The following is a 23,028-nucleotide window of genomic DNA, read 5'->3' as shown; positions in this document are numbered from 1 at the left end:
AGCATTTGAAACATGTTGGGTAACACACATTTTTAATAACAAATTGCAGAGTTCTGCAATATTTAAATTTATACATGAAATAGATGCATAAAAGGAATCACTGTTAAATTCTTGTGTAGTAGACTAACGTACAAGAGCGTTTGAACTAGATCATTACTCATCAGTAACGTAAAAATATAAAAAGTAAAAAACAGAATCTGGATGTACTGGAGGACTGACTATGAAAACAAAGTACATGCGCAGTATAAGGTGATTTTAGCCAAACGTTTTAGTTACGGTTTTCCTCCTGAGAGTCCTTAAAAGTTCTAACTAACCATAAAAAGCTTTTCACATCTCTCTCCACTGTAGTGAAGCATAGTACTGGAGCTGGGGTCAACGGTACTGTCTCTCTCCCGTGTCCCCAGTAAAACCCGACCATTCCAACAGCCCAAAGGATTGTTCAGTGCAAAACCCTGCGCCGCAGTCCTGAGCAGCTGGCAAACACGGGGTCCTCGCAGCCCTCTCCGAGCCCGAGGCCGCCTGCTCGTGTTGGGCTTGGACATGCAGAGCCCTGCCTGGACTGCTGGAAGCTGCCACCCGTGCGTGGATCCTGTTCAGGATGTTGGCCAGGGGTCGTGGGCCGGCGCGGGCCGAGGTGGCGATCGCTTCCAGGCTCCTGAGGGCGATTTTAGGCAGCTGCAGGCTCCTCACTTTGGGGGGCAGAGGTAGAGGCTGCTCTGGGTCAGGACGGGGCTCTGGCTGGGGTGAGGGGAGTCCGGTCAGGGCGGGGCGGATGTGGTGACTGGGAGCCGGGTTCTGGATGCCAGCCTGGGCAGGGGGAGGTCTGGTGTAGCTCCACTGCTCACTGGGAGATGGGGCTCGGGTGCTTTGAATTACTGGCAGAGAGGCACAAACGTACCGGAGCCTGTTGGGGTTGACTTCATCAGACCTGGACAGGAGAGACCGCAAAAACAATGCAGTGGCTGCATTGGCCACAAGAAAGGACGTATATCACATGAACTAATAACTTTTTTTCCCTATTAAATTATTTAATAAATATCATTAAAACAAACTTGCTACATAAAATAATTAAAGCTATGACTGCAATTGCTACTTCATGTCTTAAGACGTCGCAACACTAAGTCTATAATTCAGCTTACAGTATCACAGCCATCTTACCTGCTGAAGGCCCTGGCATTGGGGCTGGGCGCTCGTTGGGTCTGATGGGGCACTTGGGTCTGGCTCCAGGTTTCTGGCCCCACACCCCCCGAATTCATAAAAGCGCATATGAAGGGGTTGGAGATGGCCGAGGGAGGCCCCTTCATGTCCGGCAGACGCAAGGACTTAGCAAAGTCCACCGAGCTGGAGACAGTTTCATCCGCCTTCTCTTGTGTGTCCAGCGGCCCTGCTGCTAAGAAGCAATCAATTTCTACTCCTGATGGGCCGTTTGAAAAAACGACTTTGTTCTCTTCATACTTCAGTAGTCTTCACTAACACATGGTTCAAACCCTGTTTCCCAGAACACAATTCAACTTAGGCCTGTACTAATAAGAATTTCGGGTGGTGACAGCGTTGTAGCCTGAGGGTCGACTAAACTCCACTAGTGCATATTTTTATCAAGCGTCCTAATGTGGGACTTGCCCCTCGCATATTGTGGCTGCTTTGCCCTGATCCCGGGCAACTAATACGGTTTTAATGGAGTTGTACTCTAAAATGATAAATATATATGGATTACATATGTAGTTCCAATACAAATATGGTGTCTGTTCTAATGAAAAGGTGCCAATTTGACTCAACATCAGCCCTGCTGAATACCATTCAACTAAAGAGTGGTACACGTGTGCAATAAAATAGAAATAATATGTAGTCAGTAATGCAAAGCAGAAAGGTAATGGAAACACTAAATACAACACTTAAAGACCAAGATGCAGCACCACCTCCGTCCCTCTATCATTCTCTCTCTCCCTCCCTTTCGCTTTCTCCCTCCCTCTCTCATTCTCTCTCCCTCCCTCTCTCTATCATTCTCTCCCTCCCTCCCTCTTTCGCTTTCTCCCTCCCTCTCATTCTCTCTCCCTCCCTCTCTCTATCATTCTCTCTCTCCCTCCCTCTTTCTTTCTCCCTTCCTCTATCATTCTCTCTCTCTCTCTCTCTCCCTCTCTCTATCATTTTCTCCCTCCCTCTCTCTCTTTCTCCCTTCCTCACCTTTAGGTGTTCAGATAAATCCTGAATATTTTGGCACCACTGAGTGGGATTTGTTCCGCAAATAATGATGGTCTTAGTCATGAATCATTTAGCAAGTATACAAAGTAATTATAAAGTAATTATTAAGCAAGTAACACATAAGCCAATGATCCTAAAGCATGTTTTTTGCCTAAGTATGATAGATCTTTTATGTTTTATATATAAACACTACCTTCATGGCTTTGAGTCCTGTTCAGGTGATGTCTTGGCTTGTGCTTGGCCTGGATAACTTTGTCTCTGAACCTAATGTGCACAAAAGCTAAAAAGTTGTCCATGTCTGTCTTCCCATTTTAAATCATGCAACGCACCAGGTCTTCGGTGTCAGTTACCTTTTCCTGTTAAGGCCATCGTCACGAAACCCTTTGGCGAAGGGGTTGTTGTCAATCTTCAGCTTGGTGATCTGGTGACGGAAAGACAGGGAAGCGCCCGTCAGCAAACAGCCCTGTAATCACTTTCTCGCTGGCAAACATGCTCTGATGTACTTAGACGAAGAAAACAAAGGCTGGAAAGAATTTGTCTAATTGGCACTGTCTGTGTAGTCTTCAAAGACGACTTTTCATTGTAATCAATGCCACCGTGACCCAATGGATCTGTCATCTTTCACTGCTAAATTAATTCCGACTTAATTGCTTACTAACTATGGAGCCCAAATCTTTTAGACATATCGGTGTCGTTTCGCAAGTGATTATAAAGGGGGAGGGGAATCTCAATGAAGGCCGGTTTAATTTTCTCTGTGCAGCTCCCAGCTTATATGTGAAAGTGATTTCGCGAATTCTCACACGAACCACCAGATGGCACTTTGGAAAAGGGCATTTCTTACTCTCTCTGTTACCAGGGTCGGTTCTCAGCTCGCCTGTGGCACCGCTCTCAGCAGCTGGCGATTTAAAAACGCCGTCACGCCCTTTTGCGCTCAAACAGACTCAATATCTAACGTACGTTGACCGACGGTGTCGAATGTGCGCTGCTCCCACCTCGTGGTTGTGGTAGGCTGTGACTGCTATGAAGGCGGCCTCGGGAAGGGTGAAGCGCAGATAGCCCCCGCAGGGATCCGGAGCCTGGACTATATGCAATCGAGGCTGGTACTTGTGCATCGAGTGGAGGACAATATGCTAGTTGGGGCAAAATAAAAGGAAGCTTTAGATAACATACCAGCGCGACCTTTTTTTTTTTTTTTAACTTATGATCCAATGAACAAAACGTTTCTTACAAATGTATAGCCAGTGGCAGCTCTGACAGATGTACCGCATGCACATTTGTTATGTAGGTCTGCATCCACCCCCCCCCCAAAAAAAAAACAAACCCCAAACCCATTCAGTATCTGGGAAGAACAGGTTTGCATGAACGCTGAGCAAACTGATTAAACATTGACATGACGCGAGCGTCCTCACCAGGCCGTTGGAGTTGAGGGCGTTGTTGGTGAGTTTGAGCTTGTGGAAGGAGATGGGGTACTGCATCCACCTCTCGCCCAGAGCGGGCGAGTCGGGGTGGATGAAGAAGCGGTCGGGCAGGCGGGGCTCGCCCGCGCCGCTCGTCTCCCAGTGATCCGTGCACCACTGCAGGAACGAAGGTTATAAGGGCTCAGTATATATATATATTAAAGCCATCTATTTATTCATTCATTTCATTATGACTGTCGGTTAAAACTCATCGACTGACGTGTAGGTTAAAAATGGGAAGGAAAAATGGGAGTGTTTTTGTGTGTGCGTCTGCTTGCGCCGAGCGGAAGGGAGGGGGAGGCACCTTGTACTTGTTATTATCAGACGGCACCATGTCCATCATCACCACGTACTTGACTCTCGGGTTGAGCCCCGTCACTGTGACTTTGCAGCTGGGGAACATGCGCCTGAAACGGAACACGCCAGGGGGAAAAAAACCCACGCCATTAAAAAGGAGTCCGCTAATTGAAAGGCGCTTGAACAAGATGCATTTCGTTAGAGGGCCATTAAATTTTGATTAGAGCAGACAGCGACGCCAGAAAAAAGTGCTTTGGCAGTTACGAAAATCGTGAGCCGGATTACTCCGTCCATTAGGCTACGAAACAAATGAGTTTACCGCCTTGGTAAATAACTACGTCTTTACAGACATGCTTTATTCAAAAGGATTAAAGCAATGGATAAAACTGTGCAGATATATAATATATTAGCGTAGGTATACACAAGCAGCCTATTAAAGCAGGCAACCCAGACTTGAACCCGTGTGCCGGGGTCACGTCTGTGTGAACTACCTGCCGGTTTTGGTAATCAGCATCTCCGTAGCGACGCTGCTGAATTTGTCCCAGAGATCGCGCCCATGCAGCGACACGTGAACCGGGAGCGAGGTGACCTCCGCCTCGCCGCCGCTGACCTCGGCGCTGTCGCAGCGCTCGCTGCGGTGGATGGAGTCCTTCCATTCTAGCCAATAAAACGAACGTTTTAATATAATGTCCACTCTGCTGTTTCTCTAGCGCCACTTTCTACAGTTTCCTATTGTCAAAAATGCAATGCTGTTTTGTTTTTTTTTTTTAACTTTGTTTTCAGTGTCCATCCTTCTACTGAAAACGTTATGTATTCCGATGTAGCAATAAAACTCAAAACAAAGTTATATGAAATGAAAAGCTAAAAAATAATGCTGCTACCCATGAATGTTGAGAGAATTGTATGTGCTAAATATTACTCACCATGCGGGTAGTGTCCATAGCTGTTGGCCAGGGAGTTGAGTGGACAAGGGCAGTCCAGCACAAGCCGTTCCTGGTGGACATACATGGCCCTGAAGCAGGAGTCACTGAACCCTGCAGATGCCGCGGGCAGAGAGTCAGCTGTTGGAGATGAGATGTGACGGGATGTTTCCCAGGTGGACACTCGTCCTCCACACATGAAAGAGATGCGTGAACATCAATCCACAGCTCCCCCTTTGATCTGGCTCCTGGTCCCACCACTCTTGCCCCGTCCTGCTCAAGGGGGTGTCTGTGAAAATGCTGCTCTTCTCTGGTTTTGGGGAGAAGAGGAGGGGGATCTCACTTCAGAGGCTCGGGGTCTCTTCAACCCCCCCGCCCCCCAACAAATGCCCCAGAAGGTGTTAATCACCCTGGCAGTTTGTCCCCTGATAACTGCAGGAAGCTAGGTCCTGTCCATGCCACTTTACTGACCTGTCCTTTATGTACTGTTCCCAGGTCAGTCACAATTGGACAAATTCTAACCTTACGCATTTTTGTCAGCATCTTCTAACCGGTCTTGGAGCAGCAGCAAAACACCGTTTCCACCAAAGGCCCCTTTATTGACCAGGCCTAGACAGGAGGCCTAGATGACATGATGGTTAGTAGTAGGAAGTGTGGGTAGTGACACGTGAATGCAAGGTTTTCCCCCAGCTCAGCGTCTTGGGCTTGCTTATCCACGTCAAACGCATTGATCTGCTGTGCCAAACACCTCATAGTTTATTCACCAGCAATAAAAACCAATGGGCTTCTACTCAAAGGAAGGTCAGGTGAGGGAGACAAAATGGTGACCATCAACAAACCTGTCAATAAACCAATAAAACTGCTTAGATGTGATATTAGCATATTTAAAAAGATGACTTTCACTGCATATGCTCTTAATTCCCACATCATTATGAAACTTTCTGGCAGAAAATATCTACAGGAAATCTCCAGGCCACAAGCCAGTTTCACAAAAAGTCACATTAAGTATAGTGTTTAACTAAATTACATTGTCATTAGTGATTTGTGTGCACTACTAGCACACCAGTATGGGATGTGCCATAAATAACAAGATTACATATCCCCCATAATCAACTATCTTTCTGCAAATTGGAAAACATAATACGAGGTTGTTGATGAGGTCACTGGCACTTTTTGCTCAGACCTAGAGCAGCTTAAACTTAAAAATGGCAGAACTTTAAGCACTCCAAGGCCTCGCACTGTGTAACGGGGAAGTTAAGACCGTGCGCTTTCAACAAAGGCCCTCTCTGCACGCCCATGGCCAGTTGACTTCACGTCTGGCTGGCCACAGGAATCTCCTGGGTAAGCGATCTTCGTTTCGTGGAAACTTCCACCTGTTGGGGAGCAGCAGATAAACAGCGACGGGGCCAGCGCGGCGCATCCTGGTGCCGCTCTGATAGGGCTCCCTCTGGCTTATCTGGGCGTCCTGGGCCCTCGCTCAGCACACGCCCCCCTCACCCCACCCAAACCAGGCAGCCTGAACCCACAGCAGCCCGCTAAAGTCACTCCTGTGACGGCCCGGGCCTGCAATGAGGAAGATGCAGAGATACTTGCTGACCTGGCATCAGGTTAAGGTGTGTCAAAGCGTGTTGTGATGAGGGGGTGGAGGGGTTTCATTCCTGACTGTAGAACAGTGGTAAGAGTAGGTGGCATCAGAGTAACCCTGGCGTGTCTTACCATATACCGTGCATGTACGTTTCCATGCGAGGGCACTAAAAATAAATTCATATCATATATGAATCGCATCTCTAGTGCTTTGCTGTTTTAATCGGTTTGACACGGCAAATGCTGGTCAAGGAAAAAGATGTTGAGAGGACCAAGATTCTGCTTTATATTCCACTAGGGAATAAGGAAACTGCCAAAATAGTAGTTCAGTATTGTTTTAGCTTGGATTACAGTGTAGCTGCTTACTGGAAAATAACTAACACAAAAGAGTTCTACTCATGTAATGTGTGTGTGAGAATCCAGCACGAGAAAGCTGGCATTTTGGCCATGAAGATCAGCCAAATAGAATTCAGCAATATCTGACCACTTTAAAAATTAGCTTGTAGCTTTCAGTTTTTTTTTTCAGTTTTTTTTTTCTAAGCTGCAACGGGGTAGCGCGTGAGGCCGTGGCCACACACACACACACACACACGTATGAAGGCTAAGGCTGGAGTAACTGTTCAGCAGCTGATAGAGGACAGGATCTTGATTGGTGAGAAGGGAGAGCACAGATAAGGGCAAGACAGCCCTTACGTCATCACCATATGCAAATGAGTGGGGTCCATTAAAAAAGCTGTGGCCCTGGGGTACTGCAGAGAGCTCTCAGGCAACCGCAAGAGAACGGCGCCGCCGAGCCTGTAGACAAAGTTAAAGAATGGAAAGAAGACGTGGAACGGTGCCAAACGGGTGTAATTAGGCAGTTCATTAACACCTTCGGCGAGGGAACCGGGGACAAGTGACCTTAAGGTGAGAGTATGGTGACTTAAAGTAAACAACTGGGCCTCAGTTTGGGCAGCCAATTAAAGGTGACGAAGTCGCCCTGCAAGTGTGACTTTGCAAATGTTTGGATTGGCTTTTAGGAAAGATCCCAGACAAAGGCTGGATCTTGTTGGAAACGGATCGTATATGCTAACTTCGTTTAAATAACTCCAAATGTTGTTTTGGGAAAACTTTTTGTTTGAACACGCGTCAACACTGCCCTTGTTGGTTTTGCTTCCTCCCCAGAGCGACACGGGTACAGACTGTCCAGCTTCTCCACGCGATCATCCTGTCCCCTGGACAGGATATCATCATATACTGTAAGTTCATTATGGAGACACTACAGTATAGATGATGTACTATCCAGGGTGTCATTCCTTCCACCTGCACACCCATCTTCTGAGAGAGAGAGAGAGAGAGAGAGAGAGAGAGAGAGCGAGAGAGAGAGAGGGGGGCAGATAAACCGTTACCATTACTGAGTTTAGTAATGGTAAGGGTTCTTCTGCTTCTGCTCGATGTCGTTGCTCCGTCAGAGGTGTTTCACTACAGTCAAGGGTCGGGACGGCTGAGAGCGTGCTGCATGTTGTACGTTGACGCAATTAAATGACATTTGTCACACCAGTCACTTATGTGCTCTTTTCAAATGTTTATTACAAGTCCCTCTGTAAGGGAAGATGCAGACAGTTTGTGTATATGTGCAGTTACTCAATAAACGCACCTGAATGAGTAACCCTGAGTCAACAATTTCATTTGCATACAACATACAGACTAAAGAATGTGGGGGTTTTCGGCTCGAACGGTTGGTCTAAAATTGTGTGACCTCACTGAACATACAAGTGACACAGCAAAAAAGGTGGGAGGGCGTGGAGACGGACGGACATCTTGCTTCGGGCTGGCTGAGCCACGAGTCCGCAATTCATCACCACGGCCTGGATAAGGAGCCGCTGCCAGCCACGCTTGATGGACGGCGGAGGGCACAAGAACAAACGCATCGCCATCTTGTGCCCGTTTTAGTGGAAGGTTACTGCTCCATTTTGTGTTCTGTTAGAAGGGTAATCCAGCCCTCTGGGGCTGTACTTTTAGTTAAGCTTCAGCAGCTCTCAAAGGCAGAGCGCGAGGGTGGGTAGGTGTGGGTGTCAGGGGGCTGTTGTGCTAGTGTGCGTGTGTGTTTGTCTGTCTGTCAGAGATAGAAAGTAAGATTTAGCAATGCAATATAATTGTCATTCCAATAAAGCTAAATTAAAACTTGAAGAGAGAGAGAGAGGAGAGAGAAAGAGAGAGAGATATTGTACAGCCTGGACTGGGAAGTGTTTTAAAACACAGAAAGAGTGTACCAGTACACCAACTAACTCTATTACAACAAATAATATGGACAAATGATGACAATAACTGCCTGCGATCTACAGAGAGGTTACTGTCTGCAAACACGAGCAACTCTGGGTTCTGTAGATAACTGCCCCCCCCACCCAAAAATAACAGTAAACTCTATATGAACCTCATCAGTTGGCCTGCATCTTGTTCAGCTCTGTGACAGTGTGAACTTAAATCATGATGTATCCCCACTGCTAGAATGGGGACAATAGCTGAACAACGGCTTCACTAATGGTCGTGCAGGGACACGGGATGAAGAGAACTCGAGAAAACTCGGAAAAGGGGAGAGAAAAAAAAAAAAAAAGCAAAAAAAAAAAAGCAGCTCATGCCCAGAGTGGAGGATCTACCCCAAATCGGCGTGCTGCACACAGATAAGAGCCGGCTAGTGTGTGTGAATGCCGCACGTCAAAACAGAAGCCTCGAACAGCCTCAAAACACTGGTGAAGAGGGCAGGTCCATCTGCAAATGCACCCTGGAGGGTGGAATTTGTTTTTATGCTGAGGTCCTGGTAGGGGAAGTCTGGGAAGCGGCCGCGGCCGTCCGTGGGCGGCGGGTCCGGAAGTCCATTTTCCGGGCGCCCCGAGCAGACCCGCTTCACCTCTTCAGGCTGATGGAGATCCTCAGCCGCACTTCGCGCTGAAAGGCGTTCATGAGGTCCTCCGAAACCTCCCGGGCGAGCCGAGTCACCAGCATGCCGCCGGGGCCGATCGCCATTTTCTGCGTGGGACAACGAGGGAGGTATTGGGGGGGGGAGAAAGAGAAAAGGAGAAAAGAGAGAGAGAGAGGGATAAAGCAGAGATAGAGAGGGAGACGGGGGGGAAAGAGACAGAATAAGCAGGCATACTGAGTATAAAGACAAAGTGAACATTAACAAAACGCTGTACAGTATAAACCCCAGTTTCCAATGGCTGTATGATTTATAAAAGGAAAAAAAAAAAGGTTTTTCCTTTTTTAGCTGAGGCGGTCACACTTTTGCTGACCGCCGTGTTCAAACTGCATGACTTACAAAAGGAATCTGCTCAAATATTTACCATTATTTGCCAGACTTTCCTCAAATATTGCTTTTGCTTCTGCGCGTACATTGTGTGAAAGGTTACCAGGCTATCCGAGAGTGAAACTGCGTGTGCGGGGGGTGAAACGGCTCTCTCACCTTATGGCTGTCCTTCTTCACATGGAGCTTGATGCAGATTTCCAACATTCCATCCTCTGTCTCCCTCCAGAGCTCAATATGCTTCAAAACAGACATCAACACACAAAGAATCAACAGGGAGATCGTTCAAGCCCTGCGAAAACTCCACTGTTCAGAGAGGACGGAAATGGAGTGTGAAAAGGTTTTTATTTGTTTTTTTTTGGGGGGGGGTTTGTTCCCCCTAACCCTCAGAGCAGTTTTCGTGCTGGTGAAGGTCACCTTTAAAGACGTAAAAGCAGAGGAGAGCAGAGAGCGGGGGATAGGGTTGGGGGAGGGGGTTGTGAAGCCAACCGCATGACTCAGGGTGGGACTAAAGATATCTTAAAGACCGTTAGTAGTTCACAAAATCGCGTGACCATCTTTAAGATGGGAGGTATCATGACACAAGTTTGACTTAAGTCCCATTGCGGGCGCTACCTGAGTCACGGTGTAGGGCACCTCCTGAGGGAGGTATTCCAGAAGCTTCTCGCGCACCATGTTGGTGCACACGTCCTCGGGGTTCTGGTCTGTAAGCACCTCGCTGTGGTACTGCCAAGGGCCTGGTTTCGCGCTCACCAGCAAATATCTCTGTCAAATTAGAAGGCAACGTTCACTATCGACACTTATCCGGAGCACCTATCACAGCAGCGGTTGGAACGGAAATATAAACCACCCTCCGCACGGGTCCGGCGAGGACTCGTGAGAGGAAGCGGCGATGCCAATACGCTCATCTCCCATTATGCCGCGGGGTTTCGTACCCGCAGTGGCTCCACGTCCTCGCCATCTGTGGCAGACAGCATGAAGACATCCCTGAAGTGGGGCCAACCTTTACAGTCCTTCAGAGCCCTCAGCTGCTCCCTGCTCAGGGTACTCTTGGTCTGCGGCTCTGCCGCAGCCGGGAATTCTGCCACCTCTTTCTGAGACGGCCTAGGGGTGCCGTGCACCCGCTTCCCGTTCACAACGCCCTCGGTCAGCTTGGTTGTGAGGTCCAGCAACAGAGTTTTGTTCTTCAGGAGGTCCACCTTTTTGGGGTTGTGTGTGTGTGTGTGTGTGTGTGTGTGTGTGTGTGTGTGTGTGTTTGTGTGTGTGTGTGTGAGAGAGAGAGAGAGAGACATAACAAGCATTTACTCAAGTAGACTGAACATCCTGTGTTACACTGTACTTCTACCAAGGGCATTTTTACTGCATTTCTTCAGCATTTTCAAGCATACCTAATGTGAATAGAGGTATTTAATATTCAGGTTACATAGTTAAGACTAATCCTGATTAGCATAATGTCTAATCTTTTAAAATGCGAGTCTATGTAAAATACCCATTTAAGTCTATGTGCCCATGTAAGCAGTTTGTTGCATCCCAAGAACTGCCAAAGGTTTCCAAAGAAACAGGATGTTTTGGCCAGTGGTTGTTCCTCAGCTGGGCAAGCAAAGTGCTTCTCTCTACTTGCACAGCTGCTGAAGGACCTGGGTCTGCTGTATCCTGCTGGTTAACGAGCTGCCCATATTAAAGCGGTCAGAAGCAGCGAGACAACGCTGGCTACCTTATTGAGGACGAGCATGGCAGGAATATGCGGACACAGGGCCAGACACTTCAGCACCTCAAAGTCAAGCCTGTTGTGGGTCCACCTGTCAGAGACGTCCACCATCACGACCACTGCAAATGGAAGAAGGCATTAAGATGGAGGTGGTTTCCAAGATGGACGATAGTTTCTGGTTTGGGAAATGGTTCAAATAAATCTTAATGTTTAAAGCGCGACTGCTACGGTCGTCATTCCAGCGTTACAGTGAAGTGATTTGTATTCAGTTCATTCAGAGTAATTACCCAGATCAGCCTCTTTCAATGACTTCAGTGGATCCACAAGAAGAGACCTTTCCAGCTGATGTCTGTGTGGAGTACAGAAATAAGGCGCGAGTTATACGTGTGTACCTTACACACCTCTTTTCCACATGCTCTGACCAGGGCTTGACCTTAGCCCGAAATTCATTTGCAACTCAGAGGTGAAGACACTACACCTCACTCTTCTGTCTGACAGAATTCAGCTCTTGGAGACAATCGTATCATTTATTAACTGTGGTTAGATTAACTACAAATCTAACATTAAAAAAACATTAGCTACATTAAAATTTTACCTTTTAACTTTGGAAGGTGTAGTAAGACCAGGGGTATCTAGGAGAATCTGACCATTGAGAGAGAGTAAATGTGTTTTATTATTATTTGTGACACTGATATCACACCTAAAAAGCCATAGATCAGGCAATCTGATCAACAAGGATTATTAATATGTTGCGAGAGGATAGTGAAGATCTGAGCACTTACAATTTGAGTATCATCATCTGTGATTACTCCCAGTGCACTCGATCTTGTTGTATGCACTTTCTTGGAGACTGGAAACACCTGGTTAAAGGAGGTGAATGATTCATAAGCGAAAACACTAACACATTATTGAAATTACTGTGGACAATCAGTACCTTCCTGCCAAGAAGTTGGTTCGTTAGTGTTGACTTCCCCGCGTTTGGAGCGCCAATTATAGCCACCTTTAGACACTTCGGACTTTCTGGCTGATCTGGCTCCTTCAGTAGCAGCGAAAACTGATCAACTGAAGGAAACGAACAACAAAGGGAAATCCAATACGCCATGCAGGTAAGATCAAAACACTTGCTTTTAGCAGAATGTCGCTAAAAGGCGAGCCTCAAAGCGTAGGTCACTGTGAACTGCGCCAAGATTACCTCTGTCCGGCGGAAGAGCGGCTGGGCAATGACCCGGAGCGCCATCGGGGAGCAAGGCTCTGCCCTTCAGTAGCCCGTCCAGAAGCTCCCTGGACGACACCCAAGCGGCCGAAGAGGCGTGCAAGCCGCGTCCCACGACTCCTCCGGCATGAAGAACTGACGAGCAAAAGTGAGGTTTTAGCCACACCATCCGACATATTGAAAGGTAACTAACTCAACGAAGCTGAATAACGTAGCTGGAAATGTAGGTGTAGACTAGATTTGAGCGAATATATATAAAGTCTGTAAAAACTGTAACCCTGCTGTCTAACTAGGATTTCGGTTCGGTGCGGTCAAACTGACAGTCTATCAGCTATTTAGCCGCTTAGCTTACTAAACGAACAGCTCCGATTGACCTACTGTGTTTTTAAATATAGCAAATCTTCAAGTCATAGTATTATGATAACCTGCGACCACAGGAGGGGAAATCGTTTGACAATGTGTGTGGCTGAGCTAGCTCGGTATACAGTTTGAGTTAAATGTCTCTTATTAACGTGGTCCGATAATAACAGACCTGTTCGTAGTCGTGGTGACGCATTTTCCAAAGTCACCGACAAGCTAGGAAACCGCAAAGACCTTCGTAAAATAGACTCGCACATACGTAAAGCCATCTTCATAGATATGTCAGTGTGCTCAAATTATATGTTATTTTATGGAAGCGCAATTATTCGTGGAAGGTTATTTCACGTTCCATATTTGTTTACGCATGCGTTCAGGGCGCAGACATCTTACTTTAGTCGAAGAGTGCGGCGTGCCGGAGAAGAGCGCCCTCGTCTAGCAGTAACTTATTTTCTTCCGCCACCTACGGGACAAGTGGAATCACACTCACGCAGTGTAACGGGTTTTTTTTTTTGTCTTTGCGTTCTTTTTGCCACGCTGTCATAAATTCATCGGGATATTCTTGACATTTTATATATGAACAAAAATGCTCTTGATCAACCTATCTGATATCATAGGAGCAGGATATTAAGTCTGCACTTGCAAGCCGTCGGTAGAATACAAAGTGCCTAGATATCGTGGATATATTACATTGTATATGCATAACAAAAGCTTTTATAAAAGGAGAAAATATAGCCCTATATCTGTATCTTTGTTATGCCTGTATTTATATCTACACTTTTCCCACTGAAACTATCAGCTACATAAAATTGTGAAGTGTATAAAAGTGACCAATCGGTACAGCATATGAGTGGGGGAAAGAGATTTGGGACAAGATTCCAGGTGAACCAGCTGCAAATGTCAGTCATGTTTGGATAATCCGACAGCCCAAGATAGTTCAGGACGTGGAAAAAAGGAGCAGGTTCTTCATCACATATGCCTCAGAATCAAATTAGTTACATGTGTGTGTTGAAGCAATCAAATCCCAAGCCAACGGCTCTCAGCTTCCCCCTGTGGAGTCGCTGCACCTCAGAGCTGACCGGCGTGATGTGGTGTGGAGTCGACGGGGAGCCGCGGGCGCGAGAGCGCTGGCGGACCGTGATCAGGAATGCGAGCGTGGGGCCGCTCGCGCACTTGCAGTCGGAGGGAGCAGATGTGTTTTCCTATCGCCCATCAAACGCGCCGGCTGCTGGCTGGCCCGCCCGGAGCGGAGATGGGTTCGCTACAGACACCTCCGCCGGGGAAGATGAAGGAGATCAGGTGGCTCACAATCTGTCATCGCTGAGAGCCTGCTCGGCACCGACAGAACAGGAGAAAAGGAAGGGGGAGGCCAAGTCCAACTAGGAGGTCTCAACTGAAGCAGGAGTTAAAGAATGAGAGCAGTGTTTTAAGTATTGAAGGAGGCACAAACAAGAGACACTCAGATCTGTTTGAACTGTATATCACACACACACACACACACACACACACACACACACAGACACACAGACACACACACACATATCTGGTATCTCTTCCTAGAACTTTTTCTCTTCAAATGCCCACTCTGTGTATAAAAGAGGGGAGTATAAAAGTGCTTTTGGTGAACTGCTGCATTAACTTTTCCCTTTAAACCAGCAGAAAGAATCTGTCCCTCTCTCACACTCTTTTGATGAGAGGACTATTTCAGGGAGCCATTTAATCATCTCATGGTGCAGTGGCCATTTCAGGGCTAGATTACTTGGGTGTCGAGGATTAAAAATACATCTTGAAACGAAAAGGTCCCCCACGCCGCACCCTTTTTTGTGCAGCACCGCCTCGCGTGCCAGCTCGCAGCAAAAGTGCTGCTCCGTGGTCAAAAAAGGCAAAACCCGACACTTTGTGGGCCGACACTGAGCCCTGCGCTAGTACAAAAATGACTTTGCAGCAGAGAGCCCCTAAAGGGGGTCCGGTGTAGGCACCCCATCTTGGCTCAGGCTCGGCGTCGGGGTCTTTATCGTTTAGAAGCCGCGGAAGGCACAGGGGCTGCTGCCGCGCCAGACATTTCAACAGGTTTCCAATCCTCTTCCCGGCTATGAGTGGCAGATGTATGCCCACGCATGCACAGACACATGTATGTGCGGAGGAACGTGCGCTCACGCCACCATCAGGCCAGGAGAGGCCTCCGTGTTCCCGTGCTGTTTTTCCAACCCTGCTGCATGGGAGGAGGGAGTAACGGAGCTGATGAAGTGGGGAGTGCGAGCAGCAGGGCGACAGGGAGCAGCGAGGACGTTGCAGCCCCAGACGCGGGCGGCGCCCCCACCCCCACCCTTCGTGCGCGCGCAGGTCGCCGCGCGACAGGCGCACCCATTTCCGCATGATTGCGGCCCCACCGCACAAAGCCACGCAGCCAGATGCATCCTTTGTCGGGCCCTCATCAGCAAGCTTTTAGAGGGATCATTTCGAAAAAACACCGGCAGGTCACATATGGCCGCCCTGAATCTAAATTCCCCCTCTGATTGGTGAGGGAGAGAGAGACAGAAAGAGAGAGAGAGAGAGAAAGACATGGGGGGGGGGGGGGGGGGGGGAAGTCATACTCAATCTAGAACTGCAATCAATATGACTTGTCTGTGAAGTGGATCGATAATACAACCCCATTGAAATCGTCAATCATGTCAGAGATGGATATAAAAAGCGTAATTAGGAACACCGTTCCTAAACATCCTGTATTGACGTCTCCCAGGGCCGAAGAAAGACACCATTCTGCGTCATTAACTTTGTATTATTGCCTGATGGAGCCCATGGCTGTGTACTCCTTCTCTGACGCTACAGGCCCTCTGACTCGGCCCTTTCTGCAGATCCAGGATCAGTTTCCCCTATGCCCATCATGTCTTTAACCAGTACCATCCAGTCTGCAGTGCTGGCCTCTTATCAGACATAAAAGGACAACCTGGATCAATCCAAGCGTGACTCTTTCTCTTTCACTTGATGGATTTTCTTTTCAAGGAAGGAGCAGAAAGGGAGGCTTACTGTGGAAGGACTGTGAACAACCTGGTTCGAACTTTGGCGGTTTTGTCATGTGTCAATGAAGCAGATGAATCAGATTTGATCGCCAACCTTCTTTGAATAGATAAACAGCAGACGGCACAATGTCACGACGATGATGATGATGAACATGATGGCAATGAAGGTCTCATGGATGATTGATTTCGGTCAAAGAAAGACTACATGTCATCAATCAACTTCATATGAAGTGTCTGTGTAACCATGACAGAGAAACATCACGTCACATTACATCCCGTCCACCGCCCCTGGAGGGAGCATTCGGGGGTGGGTGGGGGTGTGGGTGTGATGCTGGAAAGCGAAATACACTTAAACACATTCTCACGCTGAGTTACATTCATTTACTCAATGAAACCACATTTTTTATATTTTATCAATACCACACAGACGGCAGGTGGGGACATCTAATGACGCAATTTATCTCAGCTGTCACAGAAATTTTAGACTGGGGCAAACGAATTAGGACTCAGGAACACCAGAGTGGAACTCTCTATCAAATCACCTAATATATTGATATTATTGACAGGGCTTATTATGGATTTAGCTGGTCTCCGAGATTGGGAAAATGTGTTAAATTTCCAGTTTGCATAAGGTTGTTTCATGTACGCTAGGATTACACGTCGATTCAAGTTTTTCTTGGGAAATTTTAAAAACTATAGATGTGACAGCTTTTTTCACAATTTATAGTGCAAGCGCTTTGACGAAGTATTTAAATATGTCGCACAAAACGTATTTTTGTCATGATCTTTTTATAGATTTTTATTAGACATAGAAAAAAAAAGTATGATGAAATAATGCAGGCGCAAAGGTGTACTTTCTATTCAGGCGACGTTGAGACACACCTGAATTATGCAGCGTCTAAATTCATGCCCGATTTTCTGTGAGAAGCGTGGATGTGCGCATGCGCCGGAAGTTGTGCCGCAGACAGCAGCAGTGATTCGGCAACGCAGAGCAACAACAGTAGATGAAAAAACCCCCCCACTGTACCCAAATAATAAACCATCACGATGTTTTGAGCAGTGCATATCGCCGCTGTCATCGGAGAGTGAGTACTGTCCTTACCTATTATGATTGTAGTGATTTTATAAGCGATTGCTCGCTCTCCCTCCTTTTTAACCTTTGCAGAGCAACAAAGGAGTCAAGGCTTTCTACTAGGCTACATTAGTACTAGAAAGCTGGCTAGTTAGTTTTAGCATGCTAGCTAACCAGCTACATTAAAGTGCCAGCTGGGCAGAATTTCTCTGAAGTGTAATTTAAATACGATGGCATTTTCTAAACATTTTTGTGCTTTATTCTTGCGTAATTCGACCGACGTGTTGAGTAGTTGGTGTAATGTTTGAGCTGAAGTAGCCTATAATAACCGGCGACTGTAGTGATCCATGTTGTTACAGTTTTATAACATAGTAACAGCTAATCCTGCCTGCAGGACAGCATGACTTCTCAGTTTGTCTAAACGCGTTCGCATTGTATTACATTGCAGGTTAATGGGCTATATAGATCTGTTCAGAATAACCCCCAAAGATGTGTGTAAAAGGTGCAATTTATAAATTCGTTATAAGCATTTATAAATTGTTAGGCAGCATTGTACTCCTTGTCCTCTTATGTTTGACGGTTTCTGTTACAGGGGAGTTGGGTTGTATTTCTGGAAGTGTTAATCAAATACAGTATTTATCACAAGGCCTATAAGCAGGATGTCGGGCACAGTGCCGACCACAAACTGTGCACAAATAAAGTCGCATTTCATTCTCTGAAAAAACAATCATATTCATGACCTTTGCGGAATATCGGGGCTGTTGTTTCAAAATGTCACTGGGGATCTTTGGGTCGAGAAAGAGTGCAGTGTTTTGAAGCTGGGCGTTTTGACAACCTACAGAAGAAAAGCTCTTGGGTGGAAAGTTGTAGAGACGCACGTAAACTGCCTCTATGATTGCGGGAGTTCTTGGGATGTTTAGTTTAGCAACTGTATCTTAGATTGGTGATTGTTATTAAGAGATTGGTTAATTATGACTGCATGACCACAAGCGTCGGTTTTCGTCGATGGGGTCATCCCTTCGGTGTGTCCAAGTCCAAATTCAAGGCAGTAGATTACGATATTGTAACATTATTTTGCATTACATTTTTTTACAGTGTTTGTGTGATATGTATGCAGGTTATTTCATTTAGAAATGTAGACTAATAGTAAATCAGAGACAGAGTTTTTAATAGACAGTAAACTAGACCTGCGTTGTAAGTATTTGGGTCGTTTGACTTGAACGGTGCATCCAGACAGCAGGTGTGGGCCCTCACATCAAGGCTTGTGTCGGCGTGTCCTTCCCCAACAGTGGACTGAGCGTTTTACATGAACGGGGTCGGCAGGGTAACAAAGGGCTGACGTCATTTATTGCATCTGGCCGCATGACTTCCACCTCGGAGTCCCCGCCTCTTTGTCTTGGAGACGACGGTCTGATTGGCAGAGCGCTCCGGCCGAGGCGTGCTTGTGTTGAAGCGCGGTCCAATCGGCGAGAGCATAGAGTGAGACTTCCGTGTTGATGCGCTCGCTGGGGCAGAGTGGAGTGAGAAGCGGCGCTGGAGACGGCGCTGCCCGCACTGGAGACGGACCTGCCTCAGCTCAGCGCTCCGCTCTGCGTGTGTGGATTTCCCAGCCCCCCTTTCCACTGCGAGACGTGGGATTTTAAAATGCATCCGAGTCCCGTGGATCTGTGCTAAATGTATAAATAGACTTGCTCGTCGAATGTCATCATCCATCTGTAATTGGACCGCGAGGTAAGACCGTATTATCTACTTTCGTGTCCATATGTCGTGGGCTTCACGGGGCATTTTTCATCGGGCGAGCATTTTGATCCGCTGTTTTCCGTTCCGTCATGCTGATAAATGACGGGAATTACAAATTGGCGTAAGCGCTAATGATTTAAAATCAAAGCGCCCCTTTTTTTCCCCTCCAGGAACGCAGGTTATCACCGCTTTACAAAAGTTACGTGGATTAATGACAGCCGGTCATGAATGTCGCAGAAGGCAATTGGTCCGAGAGAAACAGCTTTTCTTCCGGTCCCGAATAGACCTTGGTGTTGGAAGTATGAAACACGACTATGTCTATCCGAGAATGTCACCTACCTTCAGATGAAAGCGTGCAAAGTGAGCTTACGCTATCGCTTATTTCAGCTTTTTGTATCTTCTTCTTTCGCGAATGTTTTAAAGCGTTTACACTGTGCTTTCCCGTGGGTCCCGGCGGTTCGTAAGAGCGCGGTGTCTTCTGCGGAACCGGACAGCCCGTCCTCGTTTTCCAGCACCTCTGTCTCGTCGTGGCGCGTCGACACGTTCCGCTTAGTCCGTCCGAAAGCCCACAGCCTGGGAACGCGGTCCTGCGGCGTTGCGCAGTCTCCAGTCGTGCCCTACATTTCCAAAGAGTGGATAATTAAGTTCCCAGACCCTTGTTTTCCCGAGAAACGCGGTCTCCTATTCTCAGCACAATTATCGCTTATACTCGGGGATCATTTTTGACGTCTGGGTGTAACGTTTGTCTTCACAGTGAAAAGCCATTATGCGATTTGGCATTTCAGATGGTAGGCTGCTGAAGACAGTCATCTCGAACGCCCATGCCTACTAATTAAATATTTGTTCCGTCTTTTTGTGGGAAGATTGAATCACTATGGTTATTTATTGATGTCTCGGTCTGAAGGTAGCCTCTTCCTTTACAGATAAGACTAATTGGAGGGAACTGTAGCTGTCATCAAAAACTCGCCCTGTTGTCCAAGTTTCTCTTCTGCAGAGACCTTTTGCATCCGTGGTCTTATCAAAGTTTTTCCACTGTCCTCGGAGCCATGCTAACGGCAACATATCTGAATCATGAAAGTGCCTTCCCCAAACCAGCAGTTAAGTAACAATGAGATCATTATGACCCCGGGTGCGGCCGCACAGAAAGAGCCACTATGTTCTACGGTGCCCAAGTGCTAAGCGCTACAACGCAAGGAATCCTACTAATGCATGCGGTAATTAGCCAGCGCCTCTGTGTCCGTGTGCTGAGGGCTTGTGGCTGAGTTTGTCTTTTAAGTGGTTTATTATGTTTAATTGACCTGCCTGTGCAAAGCATAACTAGCTAAGGGGCAAATAAAGGGAGCGCGATCTTATTCCTGCATGTTTGTCGTTAATGTTTTTCGGCAAAGCACTCCAAGCTGGAAAAGCACTTCAGTAAATATTAATTAGAGTCGTAGTGCGTGCCTGCCTGCATGCGTGTGCGTGCCCACGTGTGTTTGTGGTTGGTGGGGGCCTGCGTGGGCGAGGTCGGTCCAGCCGCTAATGGGTATGCGTGTCAGAAATCCCAATCCCGCTAATCTGTTCTTTACGAATGCCGTAAATGTATCTCGTTTCACCGTGGAGCGTTGTGCGCGCCTCGCTGCATTTTACAGTCCTGATTCTCGTATTTTAAGTGAAGAGAGAGCGAGTGCGAGTGTCAATACTTTTCTGTCGGAGTGATTGTCATTGAACAGATGCCTCCAATCAAGGTTTAAAATAACTTCTGGCTTTCTCAGGATGCGCGCGTGCGTGCGTGTGTGAGAGAGAGACAAAATGAAAGCGAGGTAAGTGTCAGAGGGCCACAACACACTGCCGTCGTGTAATTTTATATTCTGGCACTTGGATCATGACCTCTGACAGTGCAGCACAGGGACAGGTTGTAAATACGGATAGTAATTGCTTAGAGAGAGAGGGAGAGTGAGCCAGGGAGGGAGACGGAGGGAGCGAGTGAGATGGGGCAAATCAGTTTGGGCCCAGTCTGCCCAAAATGAGGGGGAATGGGAGATTTCTTTTTAAATTTTTTATTTTATTTTATTTTATTTAGCTTTTTAGACTAAGGAAAGATAAGTAAAGTGAGGTCACAATGGACAGATAACCGACGCGACTCTAGGGATTGTGGGGAGAGGCGGGGAGCTGTTCCTGCACCGCGAGCAACAGAAGTAGCAACAGGACCACAGCGTACGGGGAAAAAACGCAAACGTAGAACAGACCGATTTGAGCGCCGCGTCTTTGACCGAAACGTCTTGCAGCAGGCACGGACACGCGCGCAGCCCGCTCCCTCACGTGCATGCGCAGCGGCGCGATTATCTGGACACATGCTGTTTTCGCGTGGAAGCGGCCTAAGCCGCGACGCCGCTAAACCCAGTGCAGTGAGGTCGTTTGCGTTTGTTGTGATTTGAATGTCCGGTCAGGTCAGGCAGGTCGGCTGACGTCGCCCCCTTTTGAAATGACCCTGTAGCCAAAATCAGAATGGAGAGGTGAGGTTATAACCCAGACAAACAAACAAGCATTTTCTAGTTTAAGTGTTTCTTTCCTCTGAGGGTTATATAACATGTTTTATTTTGCTTGCCAGGAAACCTTATCGAGGTTGCTCCTCATAGCTTGAATTTCTTGTGTGTGTGTGTGTGTATGTGTGTGTGTATGGACACTCACATTTGCACAGCTGTTTTCCAGAGTGAGTCAATGGGAGAAGAATGCATGCATGTCTTTCTCCATTCTCCCACTACCTATGGGAGTGAGGGAGAGTCCCCGTGGTCAAGCTGTTAGCATAGGACACACACACACACACACACACACACACACACACAAACTCTTACTTTCCCCTTCTCAAAACTGAGAAGACAGTTATTGAGGCTTTGAGCTCAGTGATTGCTCCACAGTGTGCTAGAGACTGGGCTTCAACTGTTCTTCCCCTGGCCGGATTCGCACTGGGTGGTGTTTTTTGGATTTTTTTTTTTTTAGGGCATTTTTTGTCTTTTTCTATTGTGTGTTTCAGGAGAGGTGAAACCCCTCCCAAACCTGAACCCACGCCCTTACACTGGAACAGCAAATCTGCTCTCGGTTCGCTCCGGAAAACAGCGGCAAGGCCTCAGCCCTCGTTCACGGGGGGCGGCCGTGCTCCTCTGGCTGGACGGGCCAGCTGGGCTTTACTCATGTCCTGCATTGTGCCTGACCGAGAAGGGCCAGGAGAGGACTGACAACCACATTAACCTCAGCTCCACTGTACTCCTGATTGCCGAGTGTCCAACGTAACGGTTTCCCGTCAGCCCAGGTCCGTTTGCGTTGTAACCGCGATGAGTCTTCAGAGCCAAACTGATGAACCTGTTTTAATTGGATCTGTTATCTCAGCGTAAGATTAATTGTAAGCCCACTGCGACACGTCGGTGTAAACACGGAAAACGCTTGGAGTGCTCAAGATGTCCTTTCTCGGCACATCTTTCCGAATATTGGAATACGCGGGTTGGGCACAGCACTCCCTCTCGCTGCCTGTGGTTATCGAGTCTCACTGTAACCTTCTTTAAAGCAGGAATTGTGCTGGTCTGTATTTTTGGGATGGCTGTGCATGTGTGTGTGTGTGTGTGTTTGTAATTACTTAACTAGATGTGTATTTATATATACTTGCACAGCAAGACGTGTCGACACCCCTGTCCGTCTGTTGGCCTGTTGCCTGCTTGTCTGTCTGTCTGTCTGTCTGTCTGTCTGCCTGTCTGTCTGTCCATTCGTCTGCCTCCTCGGATCAGAGCGGTGTATAGAGGGTATGACGAGGAGACGTTGTCTTCTCCTGGCACCAGATAAGGCACACAAAGCTAGAGGGGCAGCTCACCACTGACCGGGCTCGCCACATTCACCATTCTGACTGCCATGCTAGAAAAGCTCAGTGTTGTGTCTGCGTGTGTCTGCGTGTGTGTGTGTGTGTGTGTGTGTGTGTGTGTGCGTCTCTGAGATATGCACAGTCTCGGGGTTAGCTGGGGCGCACATCTGTGCGCAGGTCTCAGCCTCCGGATACGTCGCTGACACACCAGGCCATCAGGTTCCTCCGGATCCAACGCTGATCCTGCACCACCTGGCTCAGCCGGGAAAGACGCCTCCTTTCGCTGCTTAAAATAAAAAAAAAAAACACACAAAGAAAAGTGAATTTCATCGGCAGCGGTTTGATCTCCTAA

At 47.5% G+C, this 23,028-nt stretch overlaps 3 protein-coding genes and 1 long non-coding RNA gene across 7 annotated transcripts in view; 2 read left to right on the top strand and 2 right to left on the bottom strand.

Annotated features, from left to right (window-relative positions):
- Window positions 1-37: 37 nt before the first annotated feature.
- Window positions 38-5,239, bottom strand: tbx16l (T-box transcription factor 16, like). Of its 2 annotated transcripts, none has more exons than XM_035527391.1 (9): window positions 4,877-5,239; window positions 4,445-4,610; window positions 3,961-4,063; window positions 3,609-3,773; window positions 3,192-3,329; window positions 2,550-2,620; window positions 2,393-2,463; window positions 1,159-1,390; window positions 38-928 (listed from the first exon to the last, which is right to left on the bottom strand). In XM_035527391.1, exons 1-9 carry the CDS (start codon window positions 5,070-5,072, stop codon window positions 373-375), a joined length of 1,698 nt encoding a protein of 565 aa, XP_035383284.1. In that variant the 5' UTR covers window positions 5,073-5,239; the 3' UTR covers window positions 38-372. The 2 variants fall into 2 exon arrangements, with proteins under 2 accessions (XP_035383284.1, XP_035383285.1); XM_035527392.1 differs by having other exon boundaries at window positions 1,159-1,387.
- A 1,952-nt stretch (window positions 5,240-7,191) lies between these two features.
- On the top strand, window positions 7,192-11,450 carry LOC113577588. Of its 2 annotated transcripts, XR_003410648.2 has the most exons (3): window positions 7,192-7,363; window positions 7,622-8,395; window positions 11,363-11,450. It is a non-coding gene; the product is annotated as an uncharacterized LOC113577588 (long non-coding RNA). The 2 variants fall into 2 exon arrangements; XR_004776189.1 differs by lacking the exon at window positions 11,363-11,450 and having other exon boundaries at window positions 7,193-7,363; window positions 7,622-9,064.
- On the bottom strand, window positions 8,005-13,413 carry eral1 (Era-like 12S mitochondrial rRNA chaperone 1). Its single transcript, XM_027010312.2, has 11 exons — window positions 13,191-13,413; window positions 12,638-12,793; window positions 12,380-12,507; window positions 12,228-12,305; window positions 12,041-12,087; window positions 11,733-11,794; window positions 11,452-11,564; window positions 10,673-10,936; window positions 10,353-10,502; window positions 9,897-9,977; window positions 8,005-9,463 (listed from the first exon to the last, which is right to left on the bottom strand). Exons 1-11 carry the CDS (start codon window positions 13,291-13,293, stop codon window positions 9,341-9,343), a joined length of 1,305 nt encoding a protein of 434 aa, XP_026866113.2. The 5' UTR covers window positions 13,294-13,413; the 3' UTR covers window positions 8,005-9,340.
- Window positions 12,813-23,028, top strand: part of fam222ba (family with sequence similarity 222 member Ba) — a 45,678-nt gene continuing 35,462 nt past the window's right edge. Inside the window, exon 1 of one of the 2 annotated variants that reach the window (XM_035527290.1) lies at window positions 12,813-12,842. The gene's annotated coding sequence lies outside the window, so the exon portion shown is untranslated. Of the gene's footprint in view, window positions 12,843-18,635; window positions 18,839-23,028 lie in introns of those variants that run through there. The other variant, XM_035527289.1, reaches the window with a different exon arrangement.

Source organism: Electrophorus electricus, chromosome 6 (genome assembly GCF_013358815.1).
Source record: "Electrophorus electricus isolate fEleEle1 chromosome 6, fEleEle1.pri, whole genome shotgun sequence".
NCBI lineage: Eukaryota > Metazoa > Chordata > Actinopteri > Gymnotiformes > Gymnotidae > Electrophorus > Electrophorus electricus.
This window is presented reverse-complemented; position numbering and strand designations above follow the sequence as displayed.

Coding starts and splice junctions, on each gene's coding strand:
- tbx16l (XM_035527391.1), bottom strand. CDS start 5,072: ATGTGTGGAGGACGAGTGTCCACCTGGGAAACATCCCGTCACATCTCA. Junction 3,774..3,960: donor CTGATAATAACAAGTACAAG/GTGCCTCCCCCT, acceptor TCGTTCCTGCAG/TGGTGCACGGATCACTGGGA. Junction 1,391..2,392: donor CAGGACTCAAAGCCATGAAG/GTAGTGTTTATA, acceptor ATTGCTTCTTAG/CAGCAGGGCCGCTGGACACA.
- eral1 (XM_027010312.2), bottom strand. CDS start 13,293: ATGAAGATGGCTTTACGTATGTGCGAGTCTATTTTACGAAGGTCTTTG. Junction 12,306..12,379: donor ACCAACTTCTTGGCAGGAAG/GTACTGATTGTC, acceptor TCCTTTAACCAG/GTGTTTCCAGTCTCCAAGAA. Junction 10,937..11,451: donor CCATGCTCGTCCTCAATAAG/GTAGCCAGCGTT, acceptor AACCCCAAAAAG/GTGGACCTCCTGAAGAACAA.